At 43.7% G+C, this 25866-nt stretch overlaps 2 protein-coding genes and 1 non-coding gene across 3 annotated transcripts; 1 reads left to right on the forward strand and 2 right to left on the reverse strand.

The window, feature by feature from the left end:
* Window positions 1–490: 490 nt before the first annotated feature.
* Window positions 491–13328, reverse strand: LOC148813930 (uncharacterized). The gene is made up of 12 exons (XM_088907676.1): window positions 13317–13328; window positions 12618–12752; window positions 12249–12312; window positions 11380–11531; window positions 10318–10830; window positions 9943–10082; window positions 8074–8209; window positions 3652–7602; window positions 3093–3266; window positions 1728–1966; window positions 1148–1233; window positions 491–801 (listed from the first exon to the last, which is right to left on the reverse strand). Exons 1-12 carry the CDS (start codon window positions 13326–13328, stop codon window positions 686–688), a joined length of 5718 nt encoding a protein of 1905 aa, XP_088763802.1. The 3' UTR covers window positions 491–685.
* Window positions 13329–14364: 1036 nt separating this feature from the next.
* Window positions 14365–14437, reverse strand: trnar-ucg (transfer RNA arginine (anticodon UCG)). The gene has a single exon. It is a non-coding gene; the product is annotated as a tRNA-Arg (tRNA).
* Window positions 14438–15224: 787 nt separating this feature from the next.
* On the forward strand, window positions 15225–25320 carry r3hdm4 (R3H domain containing 4). Its single transcript, XM_088907673.1, has 8 exons — window positions 15225–15611; window positions 17973–18127; window positions 19340–19461; window positions 20044–20167; window positions 20597–20682; window positions 21074–21159; window positions 21398–21453; window positions 21767–25320. The coding sequence occupies exons 1-8, from the start codon at window positions 15562–15564 to the stop codon at window positions 21868–21870; spliced, it is 783 nt and encodes a 260-aa protein (XP_088763799.1). The 5' UTR covers window positions 15225–15561; the 3' UTR covers window positions 21871–25320.
* Window positions 25321–25866: the final 546 nt, after the last annotated feature.

Raw genomic sequence — 25866 nt, forward strand, 5'->3', positions numbered from 1 at the left:
GTATGCAAATCAATCCTCTACCTGTGAGGCAAAAGCAAACAAAGGTCGGGTCGTCAAACAGCATTCCACCGTGCATTAAACACCAGCCTACGCTATAAATCTCATTCACACACGGTTACCAAAGCACAGGAGTTATGGAAACATATGGGTACGGCACAATCATCCAAATACCCTGTCTGTACCAGCCAGCTCCTGCACATATAGTGAAAGAGAGCACAGTATTGCCCTGCAAAGTGGCCCAGTAATATACAACAACCTCATTTATTAGCACAAAAGAAAGCAGTCATTTGCATAAAAAATATTTTATTGAGGTTAATCTGTTTTATTGTTCTCTGATACAGAGGAATAACTGTCAAGATACATCAGCAGAGTAATGTAGAAATTAATAAAATAACTTTGATACAATATTGTTAGAAAAGCAGGTTAGTTCTTAACTGCGGCATCTCATGGCATCAGCAGAATGTCAAGGGGTTTTTATCACGTTGTTTTATGCCAGAGCTTATTGAGGTCACAACAAGGACTTGATTAGCAAACCTAAGCAATTTAACAAAGGAGTTCATACAAGAGCAGGCAAAAAATAAGGCTCTTAACACAAACACGTTTCAGCTGTAACTCCAAATGACCAAAAGCACACTATTCAAAACAAACTAGGTAACTGTTTTCCATTCTTTTTTTGTCTTTACAGCTAGTTGAGGAAGAAGGGTTGCTGTTTAGCTGTCAGGGCGTTTGCATCTGCAATGAGAGCATCCTTTTCCAGGGGGAGGTCAGGCTGATATTCCCGAAGAATGCTTGAAACTGGGTCTGTAAAGTGAGAAAAATCCAGCTTTCCTTAGAAACATGTCCCCTTAACAAGTGTAATTATGTGCAACCTTGGCTTGATTAAGCTATGCTGGTGTTCCACTGGGTGCGTTCAAGTTAAAGTAAAGGGTACATGATGCTGTCTAGTTTAGACATAGAAAGAATTTCAATAATATTATGTTCAAACAACAGTTAAATAATAAGTGAATCACAAGAATAAGATGTATTGTTTTTCATAGAGGCTTTACAGAACCTCACTCATGCTAACCCAGGACTTTATAAGAGAAAATGGTGGATTAACGCTAATTATGGTGTATGCAAGGAGACTGTAGCTGAAATATATATTTACCTGACTGGAATTCCAAGTCTTGTATTGCAGAAAAAGGACTTCGGACTTGGGTCACAGTCAGCCATCTTCCTGCCAGCCACTTCATCCTGTAGATGAGAAATCAAGAAGATCTGTAGGGATAGATTCTGCCATATTCAGTAAAAGCTCAAAGCATATAAGAATCTCGCAGTGAGCAGTCATATTAAGCAGAGCTTCCCTAAAAGGGTCGAATTGTTCTATTTGTAATCTCCGAGCCCGCATGACTGTCAGTTTTCTGAAAGACCAGCTTTATTAGCCCTCGCTTAATGCATGACATTAAGGCATTAGGAAGGTGTTAGCTCCTCCATTTGGACCATTCTGTGGCTCAGTTGTGATTGGAGGGGGTTTACATATTGACCAGTATGTGGATGGGACACACTCATTTCTAAAGCCAATCGTGTGCAACTCCATGTTCCATGTGCAACTGAAAAAGGTGGAAGAGTGGAAGAGGAGTTGAGTGCTTTGGCTTTTACCCATTGTATGGAATACCGCTATTGCAACACATCTAAAGAAGACTTTCCTTGCAGAGAGGCCTTGTCCTTCTGCCCACGAGCACGCGTACCTTGTGAGGGCAATGACCACGAAGGCCGCGGTTCTGAATCGGTGCCGGGGGCTCGCCCGCAGGGAGGCGCTGAGATGGGTGCTGGAAGTGTGGGCTGGCTGAGGGCCGAACGGGCCCAGGGCCCTCTCCTGGCTCCAGCGACTGCTCAGCTGCAGCCGAATGAACTTCTTCTGGTAGCTCAGGGACGTCCTTGAACTCTCGGCCCGCAGCCAAGATAGGAACAGCAGCTTCTGCCTCTTCTGTGCATGAGGGGAAAGAAAAGAGCATACCATGTAGAAAATCTGAGATCAATCATGAATCCTTCACTCTGGAAGTACAGGTAGGATGCTGTCCCATCTAGATTTGAGTGTTTTCCTATTAGTCCCACTAAAGTTACTTAATCTAGTATGTGTGTTGTGGCAAGTCTCAGATAATTATATACAGTATCTGCTTATTACCTGACTCAATACTCAGTACTACAATCTTTTATACTGAGGCTCCTTATCTGTAATCAAAGCTGTACACAGTACATTTACACAGACACTTAAGCAATAGAAGTGTCCTACATAATCCTCTGTCAGAACTGTTTAGACAGAAACGTTAAACTACAGCATTGATTCCTTATAATAATTAATTACATCTATATACTGCTTTTTTTCCCCAAAGCACTTCACATGAACCCACTTCACCCCCCACGGATGTGCAGCACCTGTTAGATACCAACTGCCCCTCTGTACAGCAGATCAGGTGGGGATTTATTTCATCCCCTGAATTAAGGTGGAATTTGAGGAAGGTCAGAATATAATAGCCCAGAGTGGAATTTCTCCCGGACACTCTAGTCAACACCATGGTCTTACACAACCTGTCACAGGATCTTTCATGAGCAAGCAGTCAAGCAAGACTTTGGTTTAAGATCTCTTTCAAAGAATGATGCCAGCTACAGCACAGTGTCCCCTATCCCGTGTTCATGGGGAATGGAATTGGAAAATTCTGGTCCAGAGAAGGGCGCCATCTACTGGTTCACAACCACCACTGTAACCTGACAGTAACCTGACCAGGCACTGCTTCACCCAGCTTGTGACATTTGACAAGATTAGGTTAGAAGGCCATAGAAACTTCAAACCATAGCTCTCTCTTTAGGTTTGAACAGTGGAGCACACAAAAGAACGTGATACAACTATTTCAAATCCTGAAAGACACTAAGAATGTCACTCCAGAGCACTGCTTCGGGGCCAACAGTGAAACAAGGAGAAGAGAGCACAACTGTGTGTAAGCAGGTGGTGAGGCTGTTATTGATGACATGCTTCAGAAGAGGGCAAACAGAGTCGGGCGCTAAGCTTTACATCAACTCTTGCAGACAAATCTGTATCAGCTGGAAAGTTTCACCTGATATTTTTCCACTCTCTTGTCCCTCTCTGCCAGTTCCATGATCAGCGATTCCTCCTTCTCTTTCTCCTTCTGCCTGAAGGATTGCAGGTAGCCCTGCAGCTTGGACAGTTCTCCTGTCAGCCGGGCACATTCCTGCTTCTCCTTCTTAAGGGAAAGGAAGAGTCCCTCCACCTGAAGAAAACATTTGAAAACCTCACACCTCATATTCACAGAATCATGGAGATGCAAAAATTCCAGTGTGTAGGTTTCTTGAATGAGTTTTTAAACTGTGGTACAAATTTTGTAAAAAGGTGGTCTTTGAGAATATCTTGTACGTTGTCTTTTTTAATTTTTTGCACAGTCTTACAAAATGCTGCCTTACATGCCATCTCCAAGAAAAAATGGGACACTATTACACTAGTTTGAGAAAATGTGGCATAGCGTTTTTTTACAATGGCAAATTAGGGACGCTTAAACTGCAGCTTTAAAATAAAGCCTGAGCCATTGACACCTGAAAGGATTACAAGATGACTAGACAACAGTGAAAATGTCACCCAGACGTTTGCTGCTGCCTTACCTGTTGTTTGTACTCCTTTAACTGCTCCTCTCTACTCTTCTCTCTCTCCTGCAGGACCTCAGCACTCAGTCTGGCCACTTGCTCCCTTTTTTCCTTTTCTAGACAGCAGCTCTGCTCTTCAGCCTCAATCTGGAGTTGTTTTGCTTTGGCCCACTCTGCAGCTGCTGTCTCCTCCCTCTTCTTCTGCAAGCAGGGGTCTTGATTCTTTGCCTCGCCCTGCAGGTTGTCTAAATCAAAGCAGAGCTTTATCCTGGGGTCCACAGAAACTCTTTGCGGGATCTCTTCCACCAAAACCTCCAGCTTCTCTCTGCAGTGCCTTTCCCTGCTCATTTTGGACAGCAGCCACTCTATGAAGGTCTTGTGCTGATGCACTATCTCCTGCCACCTCTTCACTGTTGCCTGCTGAACCTGCTGGCCAAATTCGTCTGCCCGGCTCAGGACCTGTATAAGGGCGCTGACCCCTGATAGCAATGGCAGGGTATTGCTATCCTCTGCAACAGGACTCTGGCAAAATACATTCTCTTTGCTCTGCCCTTTACAAACACGGGCAAGAGTAGTACTGGCTTCTTCCACAACTACAGCTGACTCTTTTAACTCAGGTGGCTTCTTCTGCTGCTCAGAGACAAGGTTGCGAAACTCTCCACAGAGGCTGCTATTGAACAACCTTTCCCATTCCAGTTCAGTGGCCAACATGCTGTTTTGGGTCTCCAAGGCCTGACTCTTTGATTTTGCCTCTTGTAATGCAACAGACAGTTTCTGGATTTCATCCTCTTTGGCCTTCAGTTCAGAGCAGGGAGTCTCACACTGATCACAACCAGACTGGTCAGTTACCACGTCCTCCAAAAGATTAGTACTGTCTGGCTTGTTTTCTTCTAAAGTTACAACTCGCTCTGTTTGCTTGGACTGCTGATTAGACACTTGATCTTTCAGGTCTTGGTGTTGGCAGCTCTGCACACCTCTCTGTTCAGCAATGGCAGCAGTTAACTCTTGGATCTCTGAAAGCATACTTTGAAGCTCTGTGAGCATGACTTGACACTTTGATCTCTCACTCTCCAGACCCCCACAGGTAGTGACAGCTTGAGATTTATCTTCTTGTAATGCGATAGAGAGACTGTCGATCTCAGCCTGTTTCATCTTCTTTTCTGACTCAAGAGCCTGACAACATGACCTCTCTTGCTCCAGAGCTCTTCGGAGTCTGGTGTTGTCCGTACTCTGTTCTTCTAGACTCAAAGCAATTTCCTCAATTTTGGCTAGATAACACTCCTGTGCAGAAGAGAAATTCTGCAAAGCTTCCTGGTTATCACTGTTAATGTTTTTCTCTTTTTCCAGAGCTGTACTAAGATGATTGAGTTCAGCCTGCTTTCTCTCCAGATCGAAGACTAGAAACTCGCACTGTGATTTTTCAGCTTCCAGAGACTTGAACAGTCTATTGCTGTTGGACTTCTCTACTTCCAGGGCGTTGCTTAGCTTCTCGATTTTATGAATGCTGTTTTGTTGCTCATCAATCAGGTGTTGTAAATGGTCCTGCAAGGATTTGTCATTATTTTTCATCTTCTGTAGTACAGCAGTAAGTTCTTCAATTTCAAGTTGCTTGGCTGCCTTTTCTGAAAGCAACATCTGCCTTTGGCTGCGTTCGGCTTCCAGAACCTCACATAGTCTGGTATAGCTAGAGCTCTTCTCTTCTAGCATTGCACTGAGCTTGGAAATTTCAGCAGTCTTACTCTGCTGTTCCTCCAGATGGGTTACATTGTCTGCAGTCTCACGTTCTAGTGAATCAGCCAGCCGGTTAAACTCTGCCTGATTCCTCTTTTCCTGAGAGACCAGAGTCTGGTATTGTGATCTCTGGGCCTCTAGGGTCTTTAAAAGACTTCCGTTCTTAGTGCGCTCTTCTTCTAAAAGTTGACCGAGTTGTTCTATTTTATTGAAGTTGTTTTGCATCTCAGTGGTCAGCTGTTGTACGTGGTCCTGCAAGGAGCTCTCTTTGCTGTCCTTGTCCTGTAGTTCAGCAGTAAGATGTTCAATTTCAGCTTGTTTGTCGCTCTGTTCTGAGAGCAGCAAACCGCATCGGGATTGCTCAGCTTCAAGAGCCTCGTTGAGTCTAGTATAACTGATGCTCTTCTCCCATAGAGCTGCATTGAGCTGGAAGATTTCAGTAAAATTAATCTGTTGCTCAAAAGACAGTCTTTCAAGCTCCCCACTGAGGTTCCTGTTCTTTAACTTCTCCTCCTCTAATTCAGTAGAGAGCTGCTTGTTTTTTGCCTCATTCATCTGGTGCTCGGACACCAGACTGTGATACTTTGATTTTTCAGCTTTCACTGCCTTGACTAGGTTGACGGTTCGAGTCCCCTCTTCTTCCAGGGTCTGAGTAAGTTTATTGATTTTCTCAAGGAGACTCTGACGCTCCAAAGCAAGTCTTTGTAGGACTTCTTTGTTGGCTCTGCTCTCATTTTGCAGGTCTGCAGTTAGCTGTTCAATCTTGGCCTGGTTCATTTTGTGCTCAGATCCCTTTAGCTCACAATCTGATCTTTTAGCCTCCAGTTCCTTCTGAAGGCTGTAATTTCTGGTGCTCTCATCTTCCAGAGTGGAATTCAACTCATTTAATTTCTCAAGGTTCCTCTGGTGCGCACTGCGGAGCTTTTCCATGTCTTCCTGAAGAGCAGTGTTAATTATCTTCTGTTCATCTACCTCTGCAGATAGCTGTTCAATCTGGGCCTGATACTTCCTCTGCTCGATTACCAATGCCTTGCATCTTGAGCTCTCATCTTCCAGAGCCTTTCTGAGACTGCAGTTGCTAATGCTTTCCTTTTCCATATTAAAATTCATCTCATTCATTATTAAATGTTTGCTCTTCAGCTCATTGTGAAGCTTCTGCATGTCTTCCTGAAGCGTGATGTTGGTCCTTTCCTTCTCCTGTAGCTTTGCTGTTAGCCTTTCAATTTCAGACTGATCCCTCTTGAGCTCTGAGACAAGAGAATGGTGTTTTGTTTTCTCAGCTTCCAGAGCCATGTGGAGACTGGTGTTGCGAGTGTGCTCCTCCTGCACAGTCAGAGCAAGCTGATCGATTTTAGCTATGAGACTCAGACGCTCTGAGGCAAGTCTTTGCAGGACTTCTTCATGAGAGCTGTTGGATCTTCTCTCATTTTGCAGGTCTGCAGTTAACTGTTCAATCTTGGCCTGGTTCATTCTGTGCTCAGATCCCTTTAGCTCACAACCTCTTGTAGCCTGCAGTTCCTTCTGAAGGCTGTAATTTCTGGTGCTTTCATCTTCCAGAGTGGAATTCAACTCATTTAATGTATCAGTGTTCCTCTGGTGTGCACTGAGGAGCATTTGTATGTCTTTCTGAAGAGCACTGTTAATTCTCTTCTGTGCCTCTAACTCAGAGACCAGAGAATAGCAACGTGTTCTCTCTACTTCTACAGCCATGTGCAGTTTGGTATTGCTGGTGATCTCTTCCTCTTGAATCAATGTGAGCTGCTTGATTTTATGAAGGCAGCTCTGTTGTTCAGAGGCTAGTCTTTGCAGTGCTTCTTGAAGAGTACTATTGGTTATTTTTTCCTTCTGCAGATCAGCTGTGAGTTGCTGGATGTCAGCCTGATTCCTCTTCTGCTCAGAGAACACTGCCTGATATCTAGACCTCTCAGACTCCAGAGTACTGCCAACACTGTAAATCCTCATGCTTTCCCTTTCCAGACTGAGGTTTAGCTCATCCATTTTAGCAAGGTGGCCCTTGTTTTCATCCAGCATCTTTTTCCTGTCTTCCTGAAGAGCAGCATTGTGTCTTTTCTGGCTCTCTAGTTCTGCAGCTAGAGTCCCAATTTCAGCCTGGTCCAACTGCTTGTCAGAGTCCAGAGGGGAAGATTTTGATTTTTCACCTTTCAGAGCCTCTTTAAGGACATAATTGCTGGTGCTCTCCTCTTCCAGGCAGGAGCTCAGCTCTTGCATTTCCATATTCTGTGTGTAGAATAAAAGCTGAATGTAGTAGAGGCATTGCAAAATAAAATCACATTGGGATCAAAAAACAACTATACACTGAAGCACTTTCTGTTGTAGGAAGCTTCATTTTACAGAAAATAAGAAGATATATCTTAAAGAGCATAAAGAACTTGGTTGTGGTTGTTAAACAGTATTTCATAACGCAAAATATTAAACAAGTTGCTCTTTTCACAGAAACATGCTATATATTTTCACAGAATATATGTGAAGTATGAAATTGAGTCGTTCCAGTACTCTTTGAATTATTAACACAAAATTAACTCCAAACATCCAAGGACACTTACCCGAAGAAACATATACAACTGTATTTACATGTATGAGAAATGTTCTCATTATACTTGTGCTCACCAGTGTACTACTGCCGCACAATGCGTTTTGCACATCTTTATCTAACCCATTGTCCTTCTGAGCGTAAATGACCTCTAATACCTCTGTCTCCTGTCTGCTCTTCTCCAGACTCTCCAGGCTGTACTTTTCTTGTTCCAGAGCAGCCCTAGCTTGTATCCCTTCCTCTAGCGTCCTCTTGGCTGAAGCCAGTATCTGATCTTGACTTGAAGTTTTAAGTCTGTGAATGGCGGTTTCAAACCATAAAGTACATCTACATATATACATACACACTATAAATATATATCAGCTTTAAAAGAGACAGGAGTGTTGAGTACAAGTTACGGCATGTAATTGTGGGGCTTCTTCTCATTACTCTAAAGAGAGGAAGACTTTGGGGAATATTGTTTTTCAGGTGCAAGGAAACTAAAGAGAAAATTACTTTTGAACTTTTCTCCTTCAGATATTTTGAGGCCACATTACTATATACTGTAATAAAAATGCATTACATAGTTTACAATACAGTTACAGTGAGTAGATGTGACTATTGATTTTTGACTCACAACTCTAGGGACACTAATCAAACATCTAGCTAGTGGAGTGAAAGTGAAGTGTTTACTTGGGACTGAGACACACTGATCAATGATCAATCTTTACAATTGAGGGATTATGATTTTTTATTTTAATTATTGACTAATCTGCTCAGTTATTTCTGGTAATTTTTGTAATCCCCTATTTGGAACAATAACTTTGTCAGATAGAAAACAGTCAACAAACAATTCAATTGATGATCTGTTTGGTGTGAAATGAAATTATATATGACTGCATAGTCTATGCATTTACTACACGATTTAAAATTCTGCAGGGAAAAAAAACAAGCTTTGCAGAAAGAACCCTTTTTCTGTTATCACTTTTGAAGGAAGAGTGACAAGCTATTTTAACATATCTGTGGGGTGTGGCAGTCTCCAGCAGCACTTGACAGTGACTGATAATGGCTTTTCTTTTAGTTTTAGTTTTGGCAACAGAAAAACATATTCCAAGAGTATTATGAGCCCTGTTAGAAAATAGAAACATATGACATAATACTTAAAGTGCTGAAAATAGCCTTCATAAAATGCCAGCTTTTAATTTGCTAGTTTGAAAAAAACTGCTCTTTCTGCATGTTCAAATTTACCACCGGACATGACAGGAAGGCAGCACAACGATGTGGTTAGCACTGCAGCCTTACATTTCTTGTGTTCTGGATTCAAAACCTTCTATGTGTTGTTTGCTTGTTCTCCATGTGTTCATGTGAATTTTTGGCAAGTGCACCAATTTATCCCCATCTCCAAGAACGCACTGGTTAGGTTAATGGGGTCTTTATATTGTCTCTGTGTCTGTATGTGCGTGCCCTGCACTAGACTGCTGTCTCATTCCCTGTGCAGCTGGGATACTGTAGGTAAAGTAAAAGAGACTCTCATTCTCTCTCTCAGGTTATCAGAGTCCCCTTACCAGCACTCATTTTGAAGAAGCTTACAAGAAGGTGAAGGAGCAATTGCCAAAAAGTCCTCATACATCTTAATTAACAATATCATAAAAGTCTTCATTCCTCTGCAATCAATCTGCTTCTGTCCACCTCTCCTCCCCAGGCTTCTGTCCTCCTTTCTGCTTCCTTTCTCCCTTCCCTTCACCCTGGGAGCTCCCAATGTATGACTTTCCCCACCCTCGTCCTTAATCCCAGCCGGAAATACTTTGAGAAATCAAGACACACAGTTGGAATGTGCCACCCCATGCATTGTGGACTGCATCTAGCAATAGGAGCTACAGAAGACTAAGCTGGCTATACCATTGGTGGCCTTTGATTCTAATAGTGTGGTAATTAGAGTTGAGATGACCTGCTTCTGCAGATCCTTCTGACAATTAGGAATTTGTGGACCAGACCAGGAATGTTGACCCAGTGTGCTAGCGCTGTCAAATATTTATTCACAACTGTACCTCTTCTGTTTCAATTCTTCCTCAAGCAGGGCATTCTGCTGCAGAGCCTGCCTGGCGGCCGTCAGGCCCTCCATCAGCTCCAGCTGCCTGTCCAAGCTCAAGCCTTCTCTTCCTCCAGAAACAACGGCGTCCGCCACGTCCTGGTAAAAAGAACAGTTGCTGCAATTGAATATGAACTGGTTTCTGAAACTGCTGCACCTAGAGAAGGCAGCCTGATCGACTGAACAGAATGCTGTACAGATGCAAGCGATCTGGATCATTAACAGAGAGAAGCGCCACACTGCCTCACAGAGAACCCTGAATTCAAAACTGAAATAACAGGTAATTGAAAAGGTATAAGATACTACATTCATTTGTGCTGGGACTGAAGATTACCCTGTTTGTAATGGCAGGTCCCATTGAAGAAGATGAACCGCTGTAGGTGCAGGAAGAAGGTGGGACCTTCCTCATCATCACTGAAAGCCCAGGGAGGCCGCATGGAAGAATATGTGCAGACTCTTCCAGGGGATTCACATCAGCCAGGCGATGTGCAGCAGCTTGAAGGAGACTAATATCCCTCAGGGCACTGGAGGGAGGACTGTGCATGCCACCAGGGCTCAAGGCATACCTCCTGGCCTCCTCCAGAGAGGGACACGTGCTTTCATCTGTGCCTTCCATGACAAAGGTCTCCCTGTTCTGTGCCTGGGAGCTGAAGGAGCTTTCATTCCCTACACTCTGAGTGAGGCCGAGGAGGTCTTGGCTGTCCATGGGCTGGGGACAAGCGGGCTGAACTCTAGACTCCTGTGGCTTCTCAGTCTCCAGGTCTACGAGCTCCTCCAGCCTGCTCCTCAGGACATCCGGAGCCATGCCATTCCCATCCTGGTGACACACCAGGCCATAAGGGAAGACCTACAGTGACAGAATACGGGGTAACATTAGAGGTGGGAGTCTAAGATATGGCATAGTCTCTACCTCCTGTAGCTTTTCTTCATTTTGCATTTGGAGAAAGAAAGAAGAAGCTAATCAGAGTTAATTATAGGTGTCCTGACTTAAGCACAACTGTTGTTAACGGAAGTCCTGGCAGTGACAGTCTGGAGTGAACTGTCTGTTGTGAGACCAGGTATTTATGCTGGAAACTAGGTGTATCGACAAACTGAAAGAGATAAGGAAACCAGCACGTTTTGGAGAAGAATATTATTTTGGAGATCCAACAGCAGTTTTCTTCCTTGTTTGTCTAAGTGTGTGGAAACATAGAAATTATGTCTCCAAACAAAGCCCAAATACTAGAGGACAAACCCGGACGATCCCAGTCCCAGCAAAACATGAAAAACCAGACAGTTTTCACTGGAGTATCACTCACGTTTTCTGCTTGTGTCATGAATGAGTGTGCTGGCAAAGCGAGAAAGCACCTAAGAACTCGCCATCAATCATCAATCCAGCCTAAGCTTATATCCCCACCTGTGCTGGAGTGATCTCACTCGCAGGGGAACAGGTCCCTGTGTGTCCCTCTTCGTTAGTACTGCTCGTACTAGGTGCATCACGGGATTGGTCTTGTGGGGTTACTGCTGTCGCATCCACCTCTAACTCCGGACTCTCAGTCCAGTGGTACCCTGCAAAGGCACAATGGGTTTCCTTTACCAAAGCTTGCTGGTCTTCTGAAATAGAAAGGACATGACTTCCTTTAAACAATTAGATTACCTGCCTTATCATTTTGTGTCCAATCTATCACTTCAACATAGGCAATGTGACATGCTACGTATCTCTACAGCCCACCAGACTTATAAGAAATAAGAAAGGTTAAAAAGTGAGGGGAGGCCATTTCATTAATCTAACTCCTGTGGACACTAGTGGATAACTGAGCTCCAACCTGTTCTAGATTATCTTCTTCCCAGTGACATGTCCCGCTAATTCAACTTCATACTAAAGAAACAAGCTTTGGGCAACAATCTAAAATTACAATCAGGTAGAAGGCCCAAAACCAGCATAGAATGAGTTAAAAAACTGTGTTGAATTGAAATAGAGATCACGTGAACCACTCCAGCTAAGGGACAGCATAGGAAAAACTCTGCCACCATGTCTGTTAGCACACTGAACATACTATACTCTGGCTGGACGCCTCTTTTACATCATTTCAGATGAGTTGAGTTAACAGCATTTACTTTCTTTTCCATGAAAGGTACACAGATTTCCTGCTAGGAAGAGATCTTTAGTTTGTGCAGAGTGGGGCTTTTTGCAGCATTACTGGACACATGTAGAGAAAAATATTTGTGTGCAGTTTTCAGCGTTATTGTCAAAAATACAAGATTGATTAAAGTCTTACACAGTACCTGAGTCTTTGATCCTGGTGCCAGCTGCCTCTGCGCTCAGACCTGTATCCTGCATTTCGGACACCTAATTAAATGAAATCACACTGTTAGTGACATATGATATGTTAGCGACATAGTGACACCAAGGAACTATGTGTAAGTGTAAACTGACTATCAAAAAGATAACATCCCCTGAAAATCAGTCCAAAGCAATCCCAGATCTGACTCTCCAAACAATAATAAGTGTTTTCTGAAAGAAAACATCTGGACGGCCACCAGCAACTGCAATGTTTTCAGGTAGAATATGGTGAAGGGTTGGACTGTAAGAGCAGAAACCAACACACTGGAAGGATCATGTCTGTCTGGAATGCGTTCTTTGAGAAACTGCACCTGGTTGAAAGGCCCCAGAAGATTTTGCCCATTCTGATCAAAACAATCGCTGAAGTCCCTTCTCTGGTCTCTCACTGCTGGTTTCCGCTCAGGCAGTGCGGCAAGGTTGTCCTGCAGAGAATTTGGGTCTTCCCCCTTCAAGAACATAAACAAATGTTTCTGAATGTTTGTTTCAGTCACCGGCATGAATCCCTGGTCAGCAGGCAGTCCTTCATACCACTACATACTGTACATCCATTTACACAGTATGTTTGTGTGATACAGTAGTACAACTATCTGTCTGTGTGATACACAAGTTTTCAGTCGATCTGCAACCTACAGGCCAGGTGCTTAAATTCACTGCACACACGTTTAGCTACGCTTTCTTATTTACTTAACGTTTACTTTTCTGCAAGACATATACAAATCAGGGTGGACAGTATTATTTCTGCTTTTATACTAATGTAAAATATATATGTCATGTAGCCTTTAAAAAGCGCTACAATGTATTTTTTAGGCATAAAACGTGACATTCTAGTGAACAGAAAAGTGGAATCACTACTGAATGATTTAGAGTCTTACCAACTTTTTTACGTTATTTAGGTTTTAGTTTAGAAACTATCAGTGCTTCACAATCTCTTTAGTAGTTTGTTTATAAACAGGCCATTGAAGTTACAACTATTACAAAATATTAAGTACACAAGATATAAAAAGCCTTACCGGATCGTCCATCTTTACCGAGAAAATAAATCCCAGCGGTTTAAAAAACTACGATCTATATTTACCTTGGCAACGTGACGTCACAATAGAAACGTCATAATAACAATCGCACGTAGGAAACAGTAGTTAATTGGTGAATATAAATAAAATTTATCATTAAGAGTTATATATCATTTTCACAGGTTATTTGAAAAGGGATAATATAACAGTGTGGATTGACTCAAAATATACGATGTTGTGTATTTGGAGGTTTGGGAAGCGCATTCCTGCCATCAAGGGAAATATTTAATGAACTATCTCGTAATTATAAGAAACTTATCTCGTTATTACAAAAGCAAATCGATAATTTCTTAATGACAGTCTCGAGTACGTCATGCGATAATCACGCCGTAGCTTAATTGTCATACAGTAATTAGACTTTCAGTTTAAAGCAGTGAAACCGATTTCAGGGGACAGTTCTTTTTTAAATATAATAATAATTCCTCACACTTTTATAGCGATTTTCCGGACAATCCACAAAGCGCTTTACAGGTAATGGGGATCCCCTCTACCACCACTGTGCAGCACCAAACTTGATGCTGTGATGGCACCCAAAGTGTGCCAGTCAGTTCCCCACACACCAGCACTCAGTGGGGAGGAGAGCAGAGTGATGAAGCCAGTTCAGAGATGGGGATTATTAAGAGGTCATGATTGGTAAAGGCCAGGGGGAAATTTAGGCAGGACGCCGGGGTTAACACCCCTACTCTTTTTGAGAAACGCCCTGGGATTTGTAATGATCACAGAGTGTCAGGACCTCGGTTTTACGTCTCATCCGAAGGACGGCGACTCTTTTACATCATAGTCCCTGTCACTGCAAGGTGAGCACTACCTACTGGCCTCACTAACACCTCTTCCAGCAGCAGCCTTGGCTTTCCCAGGAGGTCCCCTATCCAGGTACTGACCGGGCTCACAGCTGCTGAGCTTCAGTGGGCTGCCAGCTGGGAGTTGCAGGGTGATAGAGGCTGCTGGCAAAAGAATAATGCTTTATTCTTCTTTTGGCAGATAAAACCGACCACGAAGGGACTCGAACCCTCAATCTTCTGATCCGAAGTCAGACGCCTTATCCATTAGGCCACGCGGTCGTACGGAGTAACGCAAGGATGCCTGAGACTGTTCACTTTCGGTACAAACTGTAACATTTCATCGCGAATACGCCGCAGTGGGGCGTAAGTCCATCTGAGCTCTCGGTAGCTTTCGGGGGCTCATAGCACAATGTAATCGGTTTACTATCTCGCCATTTCTTTATGCACATATAAAAGGTTTTTTTACATATAAAAAATACACAGTATATCTATTTTTGTTTCTTGACGGAAAGTAGTGCGATTCCGCAGTTTGGGGCGGCACGAAAACATTTTTTATTATGTTTAAAACACTCTTCCCCCTTGTGTATTCCAAAGCAATCGCGCCAGACCCCTGCACAAGAGTGGAGTTTTATAGGTATGGCAAAGGCTCGGGTGAAGAAAAGCAATATCGATGCGGAAAACACGGGTCTCTGTGTGTCTGAATCCATTTAAAAAGCCAGGAAAATCAGCCACACGTGTATTGTGAGGGGGGGGGAAGCAAAGGTTTATACGGATTTGTATTCTATCCAAATCAACTTTATTTCGCAAAAATGTTTCACAAGAAGTATGCACTCTTCACGAACTATCAAACTCACGTGAGATTCTAAAAAAAAAACCTTTCTAAATGAGCTGATTGTTCATGATCAGTCAGCGCAAGTGGATGATGGGGGTTTGCACGATGAATGAGTCCCCCCCCAAGCCCCACCGCTGCCTTTTGGGGGTGCATGCCGTTTCCCCGTCCCGGCTCTGAGACTGCGGCCGCCGTGTCCCCCGCAGTTACAGAAATGTTGAGAGAGAGAGGCGTGTCACTTCTTCGCCGACCACAGCACGGTGCAGACTGTTAAGCTTGCTGCTGCGTGAGAAATATGAATTTTAATCAGAGTCCACGGCTCCCCCTCCTACCATCGGTACCCAGGGGCGTTGACACCGCCTTGCATTCAACTTCCTCACTGAAGTGATCACTTCCTGGACTGCGGGCTCCGGCTTCTGTCGGGAGAGCGACAGGAATTGTAAATATTCATATTTCGGGTTTATTTTTTATTTACTTTTTATAATTAGTCTGTTTTTTTTACCTCCCCCCACCACCACCCTCCGGTCTCTCTGTATAATCAGCTCCGTTGTCTCACCGACGTCTCTCCGTAAATATGGTGGTGCTGAACAATAATAACAACAGCGTCGGGGAAGAAGATTATATGTAAGTACAAAGCACATTTTGCTGAGAAAAAAAATGTTTCGCATAAAAAAATAGGTCTGGTTTGACCTAATTATGGTACAAAGATGTAAGAGAGAACTGGTGTTTTTTCGAGGTTTGCTCAGGTGTTGTTTGGGCGTAACTCGGAGGTGGAATATTAATGTTGATCTTCAGAGTGGTCCTCGGGAAAAATTAATTGGTTTATGACATCGGGTACTCAGGTTTCTTAATGCTGCTTGCAATGCAAATAAAATATAAAACTCTCTGGCTTAGGAGTTTGTTTTTGGACAGTCTTTCGACGCCATTTTGATCATATTTATATATGCTATGGAATATGTGAGATATTCTTTTAAAAGAATGGCTTTAGATGAACCAGGAAATTAAATACGTTCAGTTTCTGATCTTAATAGGCATGCTTAATGTTTAACTTTGCTTGCGATGTGGTATATTTTCATCGGCGTGAGGTTTCCTTTCCCCTCCATTAAATAATTTAATTTCTGCCTTGGCTATATACGTAGGTGATGTAGACGTAATCTGTGTATTACACTGTTTTTGTCATCTGAATTGCCCTGTATGTAGAACATGTCAGTTGGAACCCAAAAATAAGGTTCACGTAGCCCGTCGCATATGACATCGTTGGGAATCTAATGTTAAATATTTCATGTAAAAAAAAAAGTCTGTTTTTCTAATGACACGCTCCGTATCTGTGCCTATTTTTACTGTGGGCATGTGCTTCAGTCAGCCGGCTGTGTCGGCCAATCAACGCTGCGCGCTGGCCCCGCCCACTTCTCTTAAAGGACCCCGATTCGCCTGCCCAATTCTGACCGAGTTTGCCTGGTTTCTGGCCAAGACTGTGGCTCCCTGCCATTAGCCTTCAGGTTGAAGTATTTTATTTCTGCCCACAAACATTACTCATTTAATTCTTTGCCTCACAGTTCCGATTTTGACCCTTTTCTAAAACCGTCGCCCTTTTATTTTTGAATAGACTTCTATTACTGCCCTGACTGAAAGTCGGAGTTGGATGACATTCCTCTGTGTGAATCCTGCCTGTATACTTTGACACTTAAGTGAGTCACACTGGCGTGTCAGTGATGTTGTGTTAAAGGTCATTATATTAGCTGTAAGCAATCTGTGCAGACGATATTCATAAAAATCTGTTCACGTGCTTTATACAAATGATCAAACTTATTTTAAAATGGGGGGAAAAAAGAATGGGGGCTGTCTTTAACTTAACGCTAGACCTACGCTTGGGTGAAGATTGGTCTTCATGTGTGTTATGTGTTGAGATACAAGCTTAGAATGGACCGGCGGTGAGTGCTTTGGTACTTTCTTTGATTTTGACAGGTTTTCTCTTACAAGTCTATGGGTTTGCAGCTCACCTGGCAAGCAGCTGCTTTTTCTGTGAGGCCTCCCTGCCTTGGCTGTTGAACGTGTCAGCTCCTTGGCCTCCAGTTGCCAAGTCAGCTTGACTTATACTGTTGACAGAGCGAGGCTGTCCCAGTGAGAAGCAGCCGAGATGACGCCCTCGCTCACCTGCACATAGTAACGGAAGGTTAAATGGGAGGGGCTGAGAGCCTTCAGTTTGTCTCGTGTACAGATAAGGGCGGCCTGTCCAGAAAGCAGAAGGTTTCCGTCTGGGCATGTTCCTTACCAGTAGCTCACAGACATGTCCTTCCCTCACGGGGCATTCTGTGCAGTGCAGTGACGTAACCTAAGCGCTGAGATGGCTGCCCTGCCCTGCCTGTGCCTGTGCCTGTGCCTGTGCTGGCCAGTTCTTGTCACTGAATGGACAAGAACCAGCCAGGTCTGGGATTAGTAGGAAGATTTCTTTCACTCTGCGTGGGTGTTGCTGTCCAGCTCACCATTTTGACGTAACACGAGCTTCCCCAGACATGAAATGTACATTGAATACAACAGTTTTCATTACAGCTTACCCCATGTGACATTAGCACACAGTAAAATCCTTTCTGTTTTTCATAAAGTCTCGAGTTACCTTGCATATAAATTCAGGGTTTGAAATTTGGCGAGTCACCACTTGTTTTTATAACGTCCCTCTAACATCACTTCATCCCGAATTATAAAATGTCTGATGCCAGTAGGCATAGCTTGAGCTAGCGTGTGTATAGATTGTAATATTTGCTGTTGTTTCGGCTAGTTGCGGTACCTACCCTTATTTCAGGCAGGTATTTACAATTTATTAATTGCATGAGAAGTGTTTGCTTTTCAGGTCATGAGAGAAATGGCCATAGTTTTTGCTGACTGTGATCAGCACGTTTATACGTCTGTGGAGTTGATTTATGTAGTTGCAGCTACAAACACCTGTTGCCTGTGGGTTCACGTGGCTGGGTGACCTGTGTCTTGCAGACTTGTCGATGGCCCGGACCCTTCGTTGACAGGCTCACCTGCCAAGCGCATCTCTCCTGCCAAGCGGAAGCAGTACTTCATCAACAAGGCCATTCGCAACTCGGACCTCATCCCCAGGGCCAAGGGGCGGAAGAGCCTGAGGCGCCTTGAGAACAGTAAGTTCCTCATAGGATCGCTTTATTGGCCATATACAACTTCCTGTATTGGGCATTTGTCTTTCTGGAGACCCCAGCTCGCTCTCCATGAGACACACAGACAGGGAGAGAAGCTGGGGGTCAGAGCGCAGGGTCAGCCATTTATACGGCGCCCCTGTGTCAGGTCTCTGCTACAGTCTCACTGCGACCTGAGCCTGAGACCCAGAGACCATAAGAAGAGATACCGACGAGAGGAGCCCCTTCAGGCCTGTCTGGTCGTCAGTAGTTTGTACCATCACACATATTAGTTTTCCACTAGTGTCCTGTTTTGGGGTGCACCGCTGGTTCCGAATAAGGCCTGCTGGGTTGGGGTTGCCACTGCCTTTGAGAATTCCAGACTCTCGTCTCGGGTGCCCAGTCCAAAGACTGAAGAAAGTGAGCTCTTCAGACCAGTCCCTGCAGGACATTCCCTTAAGCCCAGTGGTGTTTCTGGCCGCTCTGCTCCTGACCAATTCCAGAGCAGCAGCATCTTTTCTAAAACACGGTGACCACAATTGTGCACAATATTCTAATTGAAGCCTTACAAGTGTGTTGTACTGTTGTAACATAACATCCCTTGATTTTATTCATGTGCTTGTCACTGTTCCTTAGTGTAGAATGGCTATTTATGGAATAGGTATAGTTAGAATAGTGAAGAGTCTCTTGGAAACTGCTGAGTCAGGCTGGTGTACTTGAGACCACTGGCTCTTTTAAGAGCTATACCGGTAGGTGTCAGATGTCACTTGTCAGAAGAAAATAATTTAAACCAACACCTATAGATGATTAATTAGAGCTTATCCAAGTAAGACAATGGACCATAAAGAATATCTAAACCCTTTATTTGATAAAGAACCTTTGGTTTTGTGATAACATTTTAGAAAAGCATGACTTGATAACCTTACAGTAGGACTGTAGTAACTCATAAGCTGGGCCTGTGAAGGACAAGGGGCCTGTACCCTTATTTTCTGTTATTGTTAAAAAAAAAATGTGTTCTTTATTTCTACTCGGAACTGCAGGTGGATGCCTGGCGTTTTGAGAAAGTCGTAAATGCGTCACTGATCTTGGGAGTTCGAAGCTCCTAAGGAAGGAAAGCGATTGGTAGTCCTCCGGATAGGCCAGCAGAAACAGGCCTTGTGGGTTAGTGTCTTACAGTCAGTGCCTAGGCTGTGCTTCAGTGCTTGTGTGTGCTCACAGCTCGCTACCTGACCAACCTGCTGGAGAGAGACGAGTGCTCTAAAGATGAAGGAGAGACCGGCGAAGACCCTGCCTCCCCGTCAGTCTTCACTGAGGCCTGCACCAACGCTAATTATATCCAGGTAATGTTAATTACATAGAATCACTCATACAGAGCTTACTATAGAACCGAGAGCAGTCATAGGAGGTTCAGATCTTCTCTCTCTGCATCTTCTACGTTAAACTGGGAGACTCTGAGAGATGCGGAGTGCAGCACACACCTGCGTGTCAGTCGAAGGGCCCTGTTCACAGTGCGCTATGGTATGTAGATACACATTGTTTCTGCCATCATGGAATACTATGATCGGGAGTGTGCCTTTCAGAAACTCTGGAGACTCTCCAATTCTGAGCAGAGATCAACAGCAAATATGCTCTCTGGTCTAAACTGCAGAGCCCTTGTGTTTTTCCTAAGCAGCTGAAACTCGCTGATCTCCACTTGCTCTTAATAGGCAGCACCCAGAAGGGGTCAGTCTGCTGCTGTCAAGACTGGCCACCCTGCAGGCGGCCATACCCCTGATGCTCACCCTACTTGACAGCTTCCATCAGCTGGATGTATGCGCCCTCAGGACCTTTTCTTACTGTTTTTATGAAAAGGCCCCACCGTGCGTGAACAGTATCGCACAACCTGAGCTGAAAGGGCTCGCGTGTCTCCCCTGTCTCGATAGCTCTGGAACGACTTCATGAACCGCTCCGGAGAGGAGCAGGAGAAGCTGCTGGGCCTCCTGGAGGAGGAGGCCAAGAGAAGTCGCAGAGCCAAGCTCCCCGAGAAAGAGAAGGACCAGCGAGAGGGTGAGCCCCCCTCTTACTGCGCAGTAACAGGGGGAGCCAGCTGCTGTTCATTCATTGAAGTGCTGACCGCTGGGCTACTACAAGGGATTTTCCTCTTGAGCTGAAGTATTGCTTGTCCATCTAGAGAACAAGTGGCTCCAGCTGGTGACAAAATGAAATGTCAGTCTTCACACAGCTTGTACTAGTGTTCTGTACTGTAATACTCTTGAGCAGGCCTTGAGTAGGAGCCAAAATCAGGACTGTAGATCTCTTTCTTAATGTGTTATAAATAGATCTGAAAGCTTAACAAACACATTTGCCACTTAAATAAAATGACTCGTGATCTCAGCTTAGTTAGTCTTCCTGTTGCACATTCACACACAGGCAGTGCTTCTTGAGCTAATGAGCTCTGGCCGGCAGCAGGTAATCTTGAGCTTTTCCTCTCCTCAGTGAATCCGGCCTACAGCCCCCAGAGCTGCTTTCTGCGGATCGACAGGAGGCTTCGCACCACGCTGAAACGCAAGCAGGTTCCCATGGTGAGGGTGAAGCCCACACAGTGGGAGTGTTTTTTTTCCGCTGGCCAGTTTTTCCTGGTATCCGTTTGTCTTTAATTGGGTGCTGTGCTTTCATGACATAAGCCTCCTAATAAGGGATTCGGTTGAGAAACCTCTGACTGCTGGATACGTAGAATGACTTTTGGAGCAGGGCGTGGCACTAACATTAAGGAAGATCCAGTGGTCAGCTTCAGCCTGAAGCACAAACATTGTCAGCGTTGATTCCTACAGCAATATCTGTAAGCTTCCTGGCATGTCAGGAATGGAGAAGCTCATACTCTTCGTCAGTTTTTAAACTGCATGGTTACTGATTGACATGGTGAACTCGCATTGATGGAGCCATGTTCTCTCCTCTCCCTCTTTTCCGCCACAGGGGACCCTGGAAGTGCTGGAAGAAGAGCTGTTGCGTTTTTTCTCCGCTCAGCCACGGTCCGTTTACACCACGAGGCTCGGGAGCAGGTAGGAGCTCTCCTCCCAGGACACGACAGGGCCGCGTCCTTGTTTGTGCAGGAAGATCAATCGCAAGGTCAGGTTTGCTCTGATGTGATATTAATTCAGATTAAACGCATTGTTAAAACAGAGTAAGCCACTACGGTGTAGTTTTTTTTACTGCTGTGTTTAGATGCTCTTTGGGGCTGGTTATTTATCATGCATTATTTTATATTCATAGTTATTTGCCATTTCGTTTTATTTTTAGCTATGAGAGACTGCTGCTTCATGCTATCTGTCAGTATATGGACCTTGTTTCAGCAAGTAAGTACCTTTTTGTATAAAGCGTCATCTTTCTGTTGCTAACGGTTACTGTACCCTGATTGTTCCTTTGTGCTCATCAGTATCCCAACACCACAGAAAAGCAGTAAAGAGATTTTTAGGGAAAATATAATTCATTTTATTTTTAAATAAAGTCTTTGCAGGAGAGAGCAGCACAGTCGGTGACATTAAGTCAGAATGATGACATAAGAACTATCTCGGGCGATTGAATCCATGTAGTTCTTGGACTGGATGAGCGAATGTTTCCTGGAGGTTTTTTAATGCTCTGATTTTCGGGATTTGCCTCGCGGCTCAGGTTGTGACTGTGACGGGACACGCCAGACGGAGGTGATGAACAAGCAGGAGGAGTTCCTGCCGCCTGAGCTGCTGCTGTCTGCGTACCTGGAGAAGATGAGCTGAGAGGAGGAGGTGGAGGGAGGGAGGGAGGGAGAGCGAGAGAGAGAGAGAAGGAGGGAGGGAGGTGGAGAGGGGCTGTGTCTCACATCCAGCCCTGATCTAATCAACTGGGCAAATATACGGGGGGGGGGGTCAGTTTGGGGTGCATTTTAAAACAGGGGGAGGGAGTTGTCCCACAAATTAGACCCATAACTGCTCAGATTGCCAATACATCATCAGGGTGTATGCATACTAAATAAGAAGTGTATTTAAAAAAAAGAAAATGTCATAAATGTAGGTATTGAAAATGTAAACTTTTACCCAGCCCTCCTGAAATAATATGCACAATGTTAAAAAGGTGTTAGAATTAGAATTTGAACGTTATCTCCTACTTACTAGGATAGCCTTAGGCTATGGTCCCTTACTGGAGAAACCAGGAGAAATTAAGGGCTCAAACCTTGAAAAAAACATGATGGCTGTTTGAAATGCCTGGTCCTGAAATTCCTGTTTAAACATGGAAAAGACTGGTTTAAAATGTTAGTTTTCTCATGAGACAACACGGTGATTCATGATACTGTATCGCCATGAAGATACAGATGAAAGCCTGCTGTTTTCACTATGTTTATGGGCTGTGTAAGAGTTCTAAAAAAAAGTAGATGGGATGGATTTCCAATTCTAGCATGCAGAAAATAAAAGTTAAGTCCATCCACTTTTGCTGCGTTTTTGCCAGGGTGGGTCAAGTTAGCTTAAAAAATGTAGGCAAGTAAACATTTTAGCAGTTTTAGTGTATACGCTTAACAATGTTTTAAAATCTGTTACTCCTTACATGGTAAGAGTTCATTTAAGCCCTATTCCATTTGCTTCTCTGACTGCTAAGAGTGCATGTCTTTATCCTTTAATGTATTTTATTGTATATATATATTTATATACCGAACTCTTGGGAGCTTTATTTGCTTACTGCTGGTACAGCACTGCCCTTTTGTCCACATTCTTCAGCTTCCAAGGGCTGACGGGTCAGAATGGCAGTGGACTTAACCTGCTTTGTTCTTTGGCTCTCCCTAATGATTACTTGTTTTAATTTATAATGAAGTGCCCTCCAGATGTGGAAATGCCGGTTGTGTGATTTTCACTTCTCGGCTCCGGGCTACAAGCCTGAGTCCGCACACGGGAGACAGAGGAAGCGTAGGCAGACTCCTTCGACCCGCCCACCTTTGGGCCGTTCGTCTTTTAAAAGGGCGCAGGCAGCATGGACCCCTGTGGGGGGTTCTGTGGCGACCGGAGGAGAGGTGTGCTTCCTTTAGGGACAGCACTGGAACTTCCTATGAGGCCGCTGGGATCAGAATGTCTATTATAGCCGAAAGATGCTGACTGACTCGCACCCTGCCGTTGGCGCCACTCAGCCAACTGCGCACTTCCACTCGAGGAAGCCAAGTCACAGTCAGCTAGTGACATGACCCCAGCTCGAACCCGTTACTGTAGAGCTAGGCCAATGCTCAGGTGACCTCCTTAACCAATTAAACCTCTTAGGGGGCTCCAACGACTATTTTAAACATTCTCCAAGAACAAAGGTTTCTTGGCACTACATTGAAACACTCAGGAGTTGCCTTGTGAGTCACAACAACATACGAATTTTCACAATGCCAGCATATAATCTGTTCTTTATGTACTACAGGAAAACCAGTAAGGCAGCTCATCCACAGACTTCTCCAGTTTTTTTATAGAAATTGCATATAATGGTGAATGTATAAGTACTTTTGACTTGCAAGCTAGAAACAAAGCTCTTGTTGCTGGCTGGAGATCCTAACGAATGTGGAAAAATAACAGCATACTTTATAGAAATCGCTGATGATTATTGACCTCACCATTTTTAAAACAATCTCTTATTCAATTAAAGAATTATGAAGAGTACGTTCAAGTAATCAACGTAAAATCATAGAATTATTCAGGAGAATGAGATACTGACCCTGCCCAGGTATTATAGATCACCACTGGCTCAAGGTGTTGAAACCTGTGCACACTTGTGTGTGTATATGTACAGCATATGTTGATAGTTGCGATTGAACATCTCAGGTGTGTTTGAAATCTCTGTTAACTGCAGACCTTCAATTAATCTGAATCGTAATAAAGCTCTGCACATTCCTTACAAAAGCTTTAGTGTATGTTCATATACAGTACAGCTCTCACGTTTTTACCTGAAATCTGAGTTGGGCAGGGAGACTACAATCCGTCTGAAAGTTAATTTCACTTTCCCATTTCTGGACAGCTGCTAGTTTTTTTGGCCTGACTAGCTACTAATTTTTAGGGTAAGGGACTGGTGGGCTCTTATGGGAGTACAATAGGTCATTATCAGACCACCTTTGTGGTGCACTTTTAATTGAAAATACAGCAACCCATGAATGAAAGGAATTCTTAAATCACCGCATTTGAGAAATTCTGGCCTTGATGCTGAAAATCATTATGACACAAAGGAGACAACGAGCACTTAGTCCGCTGGGTGAAGATATGAACTGTCCGTGTTTGAAGCTCAGCACATTTTTTTAACCTGTTGACAAACCATTGATGTGCACTTGACGCCTTACATACGCCTGTGGATGTACCTGTATATATGAGTTATATATATGTGTGTGTGTGTGTGTATATATACAGTGTGTTCTCTTTGGTGCTGAGGTGAAGTTTGCTGCATCATCATGTTTTCAGAAGGAAGCATGGTGAAAGAACATGACCTGGACATATTTCACTTGCCTTTTCTTTCACATGGCTACAGGTGCCAGAGATGTAAATTACCAAAGTTTTGTTTTTTTTGGTGTGCGTGTTTTAAATTTGTTCACCAAAGGTGATTGGAATTTGTGTCCATCTTGTGGGTTTTTTTCCACAATTTCCTCAAGTGACCGTTTTCCCCATTGAGCCACTGCTCACAGCATTACGGTGCAGGCCTCTCTCTGCCTGCCGGATCATTAGTGCTGGGTTTTCCCTGGGTTACAGTGCAATTCATTACTTTAACCCATCTCAGTGCTTCTTGAATTATTCTTAAATAATTAAATAATGAATGATCTTCATGTGATTGTCTTTTATTCAACTGTCTTGTTTTCAGAAAACTTAAAATATTGCATCTCACATCTGGACCGGATGAAGTTTAATTCCAATTCCTGTTTTAGCATTGTAATCCTTAGATGTTGGGCACCAGCTGTGGCAAAAATGGCTCTTGCCAGTGTTTGTCAACGTGTCTGTTTACACAGCATCAACAGAAAACAAGTCAGACTGAAATCTCACATACAGGGCCACTGTGTGGTGGAAAATGAATTTGCACTTGTCTTTTGGGCTGTCCCAAAACATTAAGAACTGGACAGATTTGGTTTGTTAATCATTACAAATAAAAGGGCTCATTCATTCACATTCAATCTGCGCAAGGGGTTCAGGTGTATAATTTGGGTTATGTTAAATGACTTTGTATTCAATAAATGTGAGTACATTTCTTTATGGCAGTGGTGTCAAACTTTTTCTTGCCTACTAATGACCGTCTTCAATGGAGTCTTGTTGTATCTTTCATTATATAGTATACTAACACAGTTATTTGTTATTCTAGCTGGAACCCAGTGGGGTCGGGAATGTTAAATAGCATAAAGCATGTTTTTAAGAGCTGGCAATTGTGACACTTGACGCTTTGCATGATGGGCAAAAAAAAAGGATTTAGTTAAATGCTACTTCTGTCGCTAGACTGCACCCTGATCCCATGTTTCACTCAGCACTGTGTAGACGGTAAGACTCGGGGTGTGTGGAGTTTGTGATCCCAGTAAGTTCGAGAATTCAAATAGTCAAGTATGAAAATCTAAGGCCTGCAAAATGTTAAGCTACTCCTTAAAGAGGATGATGCCCAAATGACCTTTTTGTAAATTACTACTGCAAGTATAGGTGTTCATATTTCTTCAGTAACAATACAAGTCTCATGAGTACAGAGGGATGTCAGTGGGTGATTAGAGTCAGGGCATCCAACCCTGGCCCTAGAAGGTCACAGATTGCACA

Source organism: Atractosteus spatula, chromosome 28 (genome assembly GCF_055471065.1).
Source record: "Atractosteus spatula isolate fAtrSpa1 chromosome 28, fAtrSpa1.hap1, whole genome shotgun sequence".
Lineage (NCBI taxonomy): Eukaryota > Metazoa > Chordata > Actinopteri > Semionotiformes > Lepisosteidae > Atractosteus > Atractosteus spatula.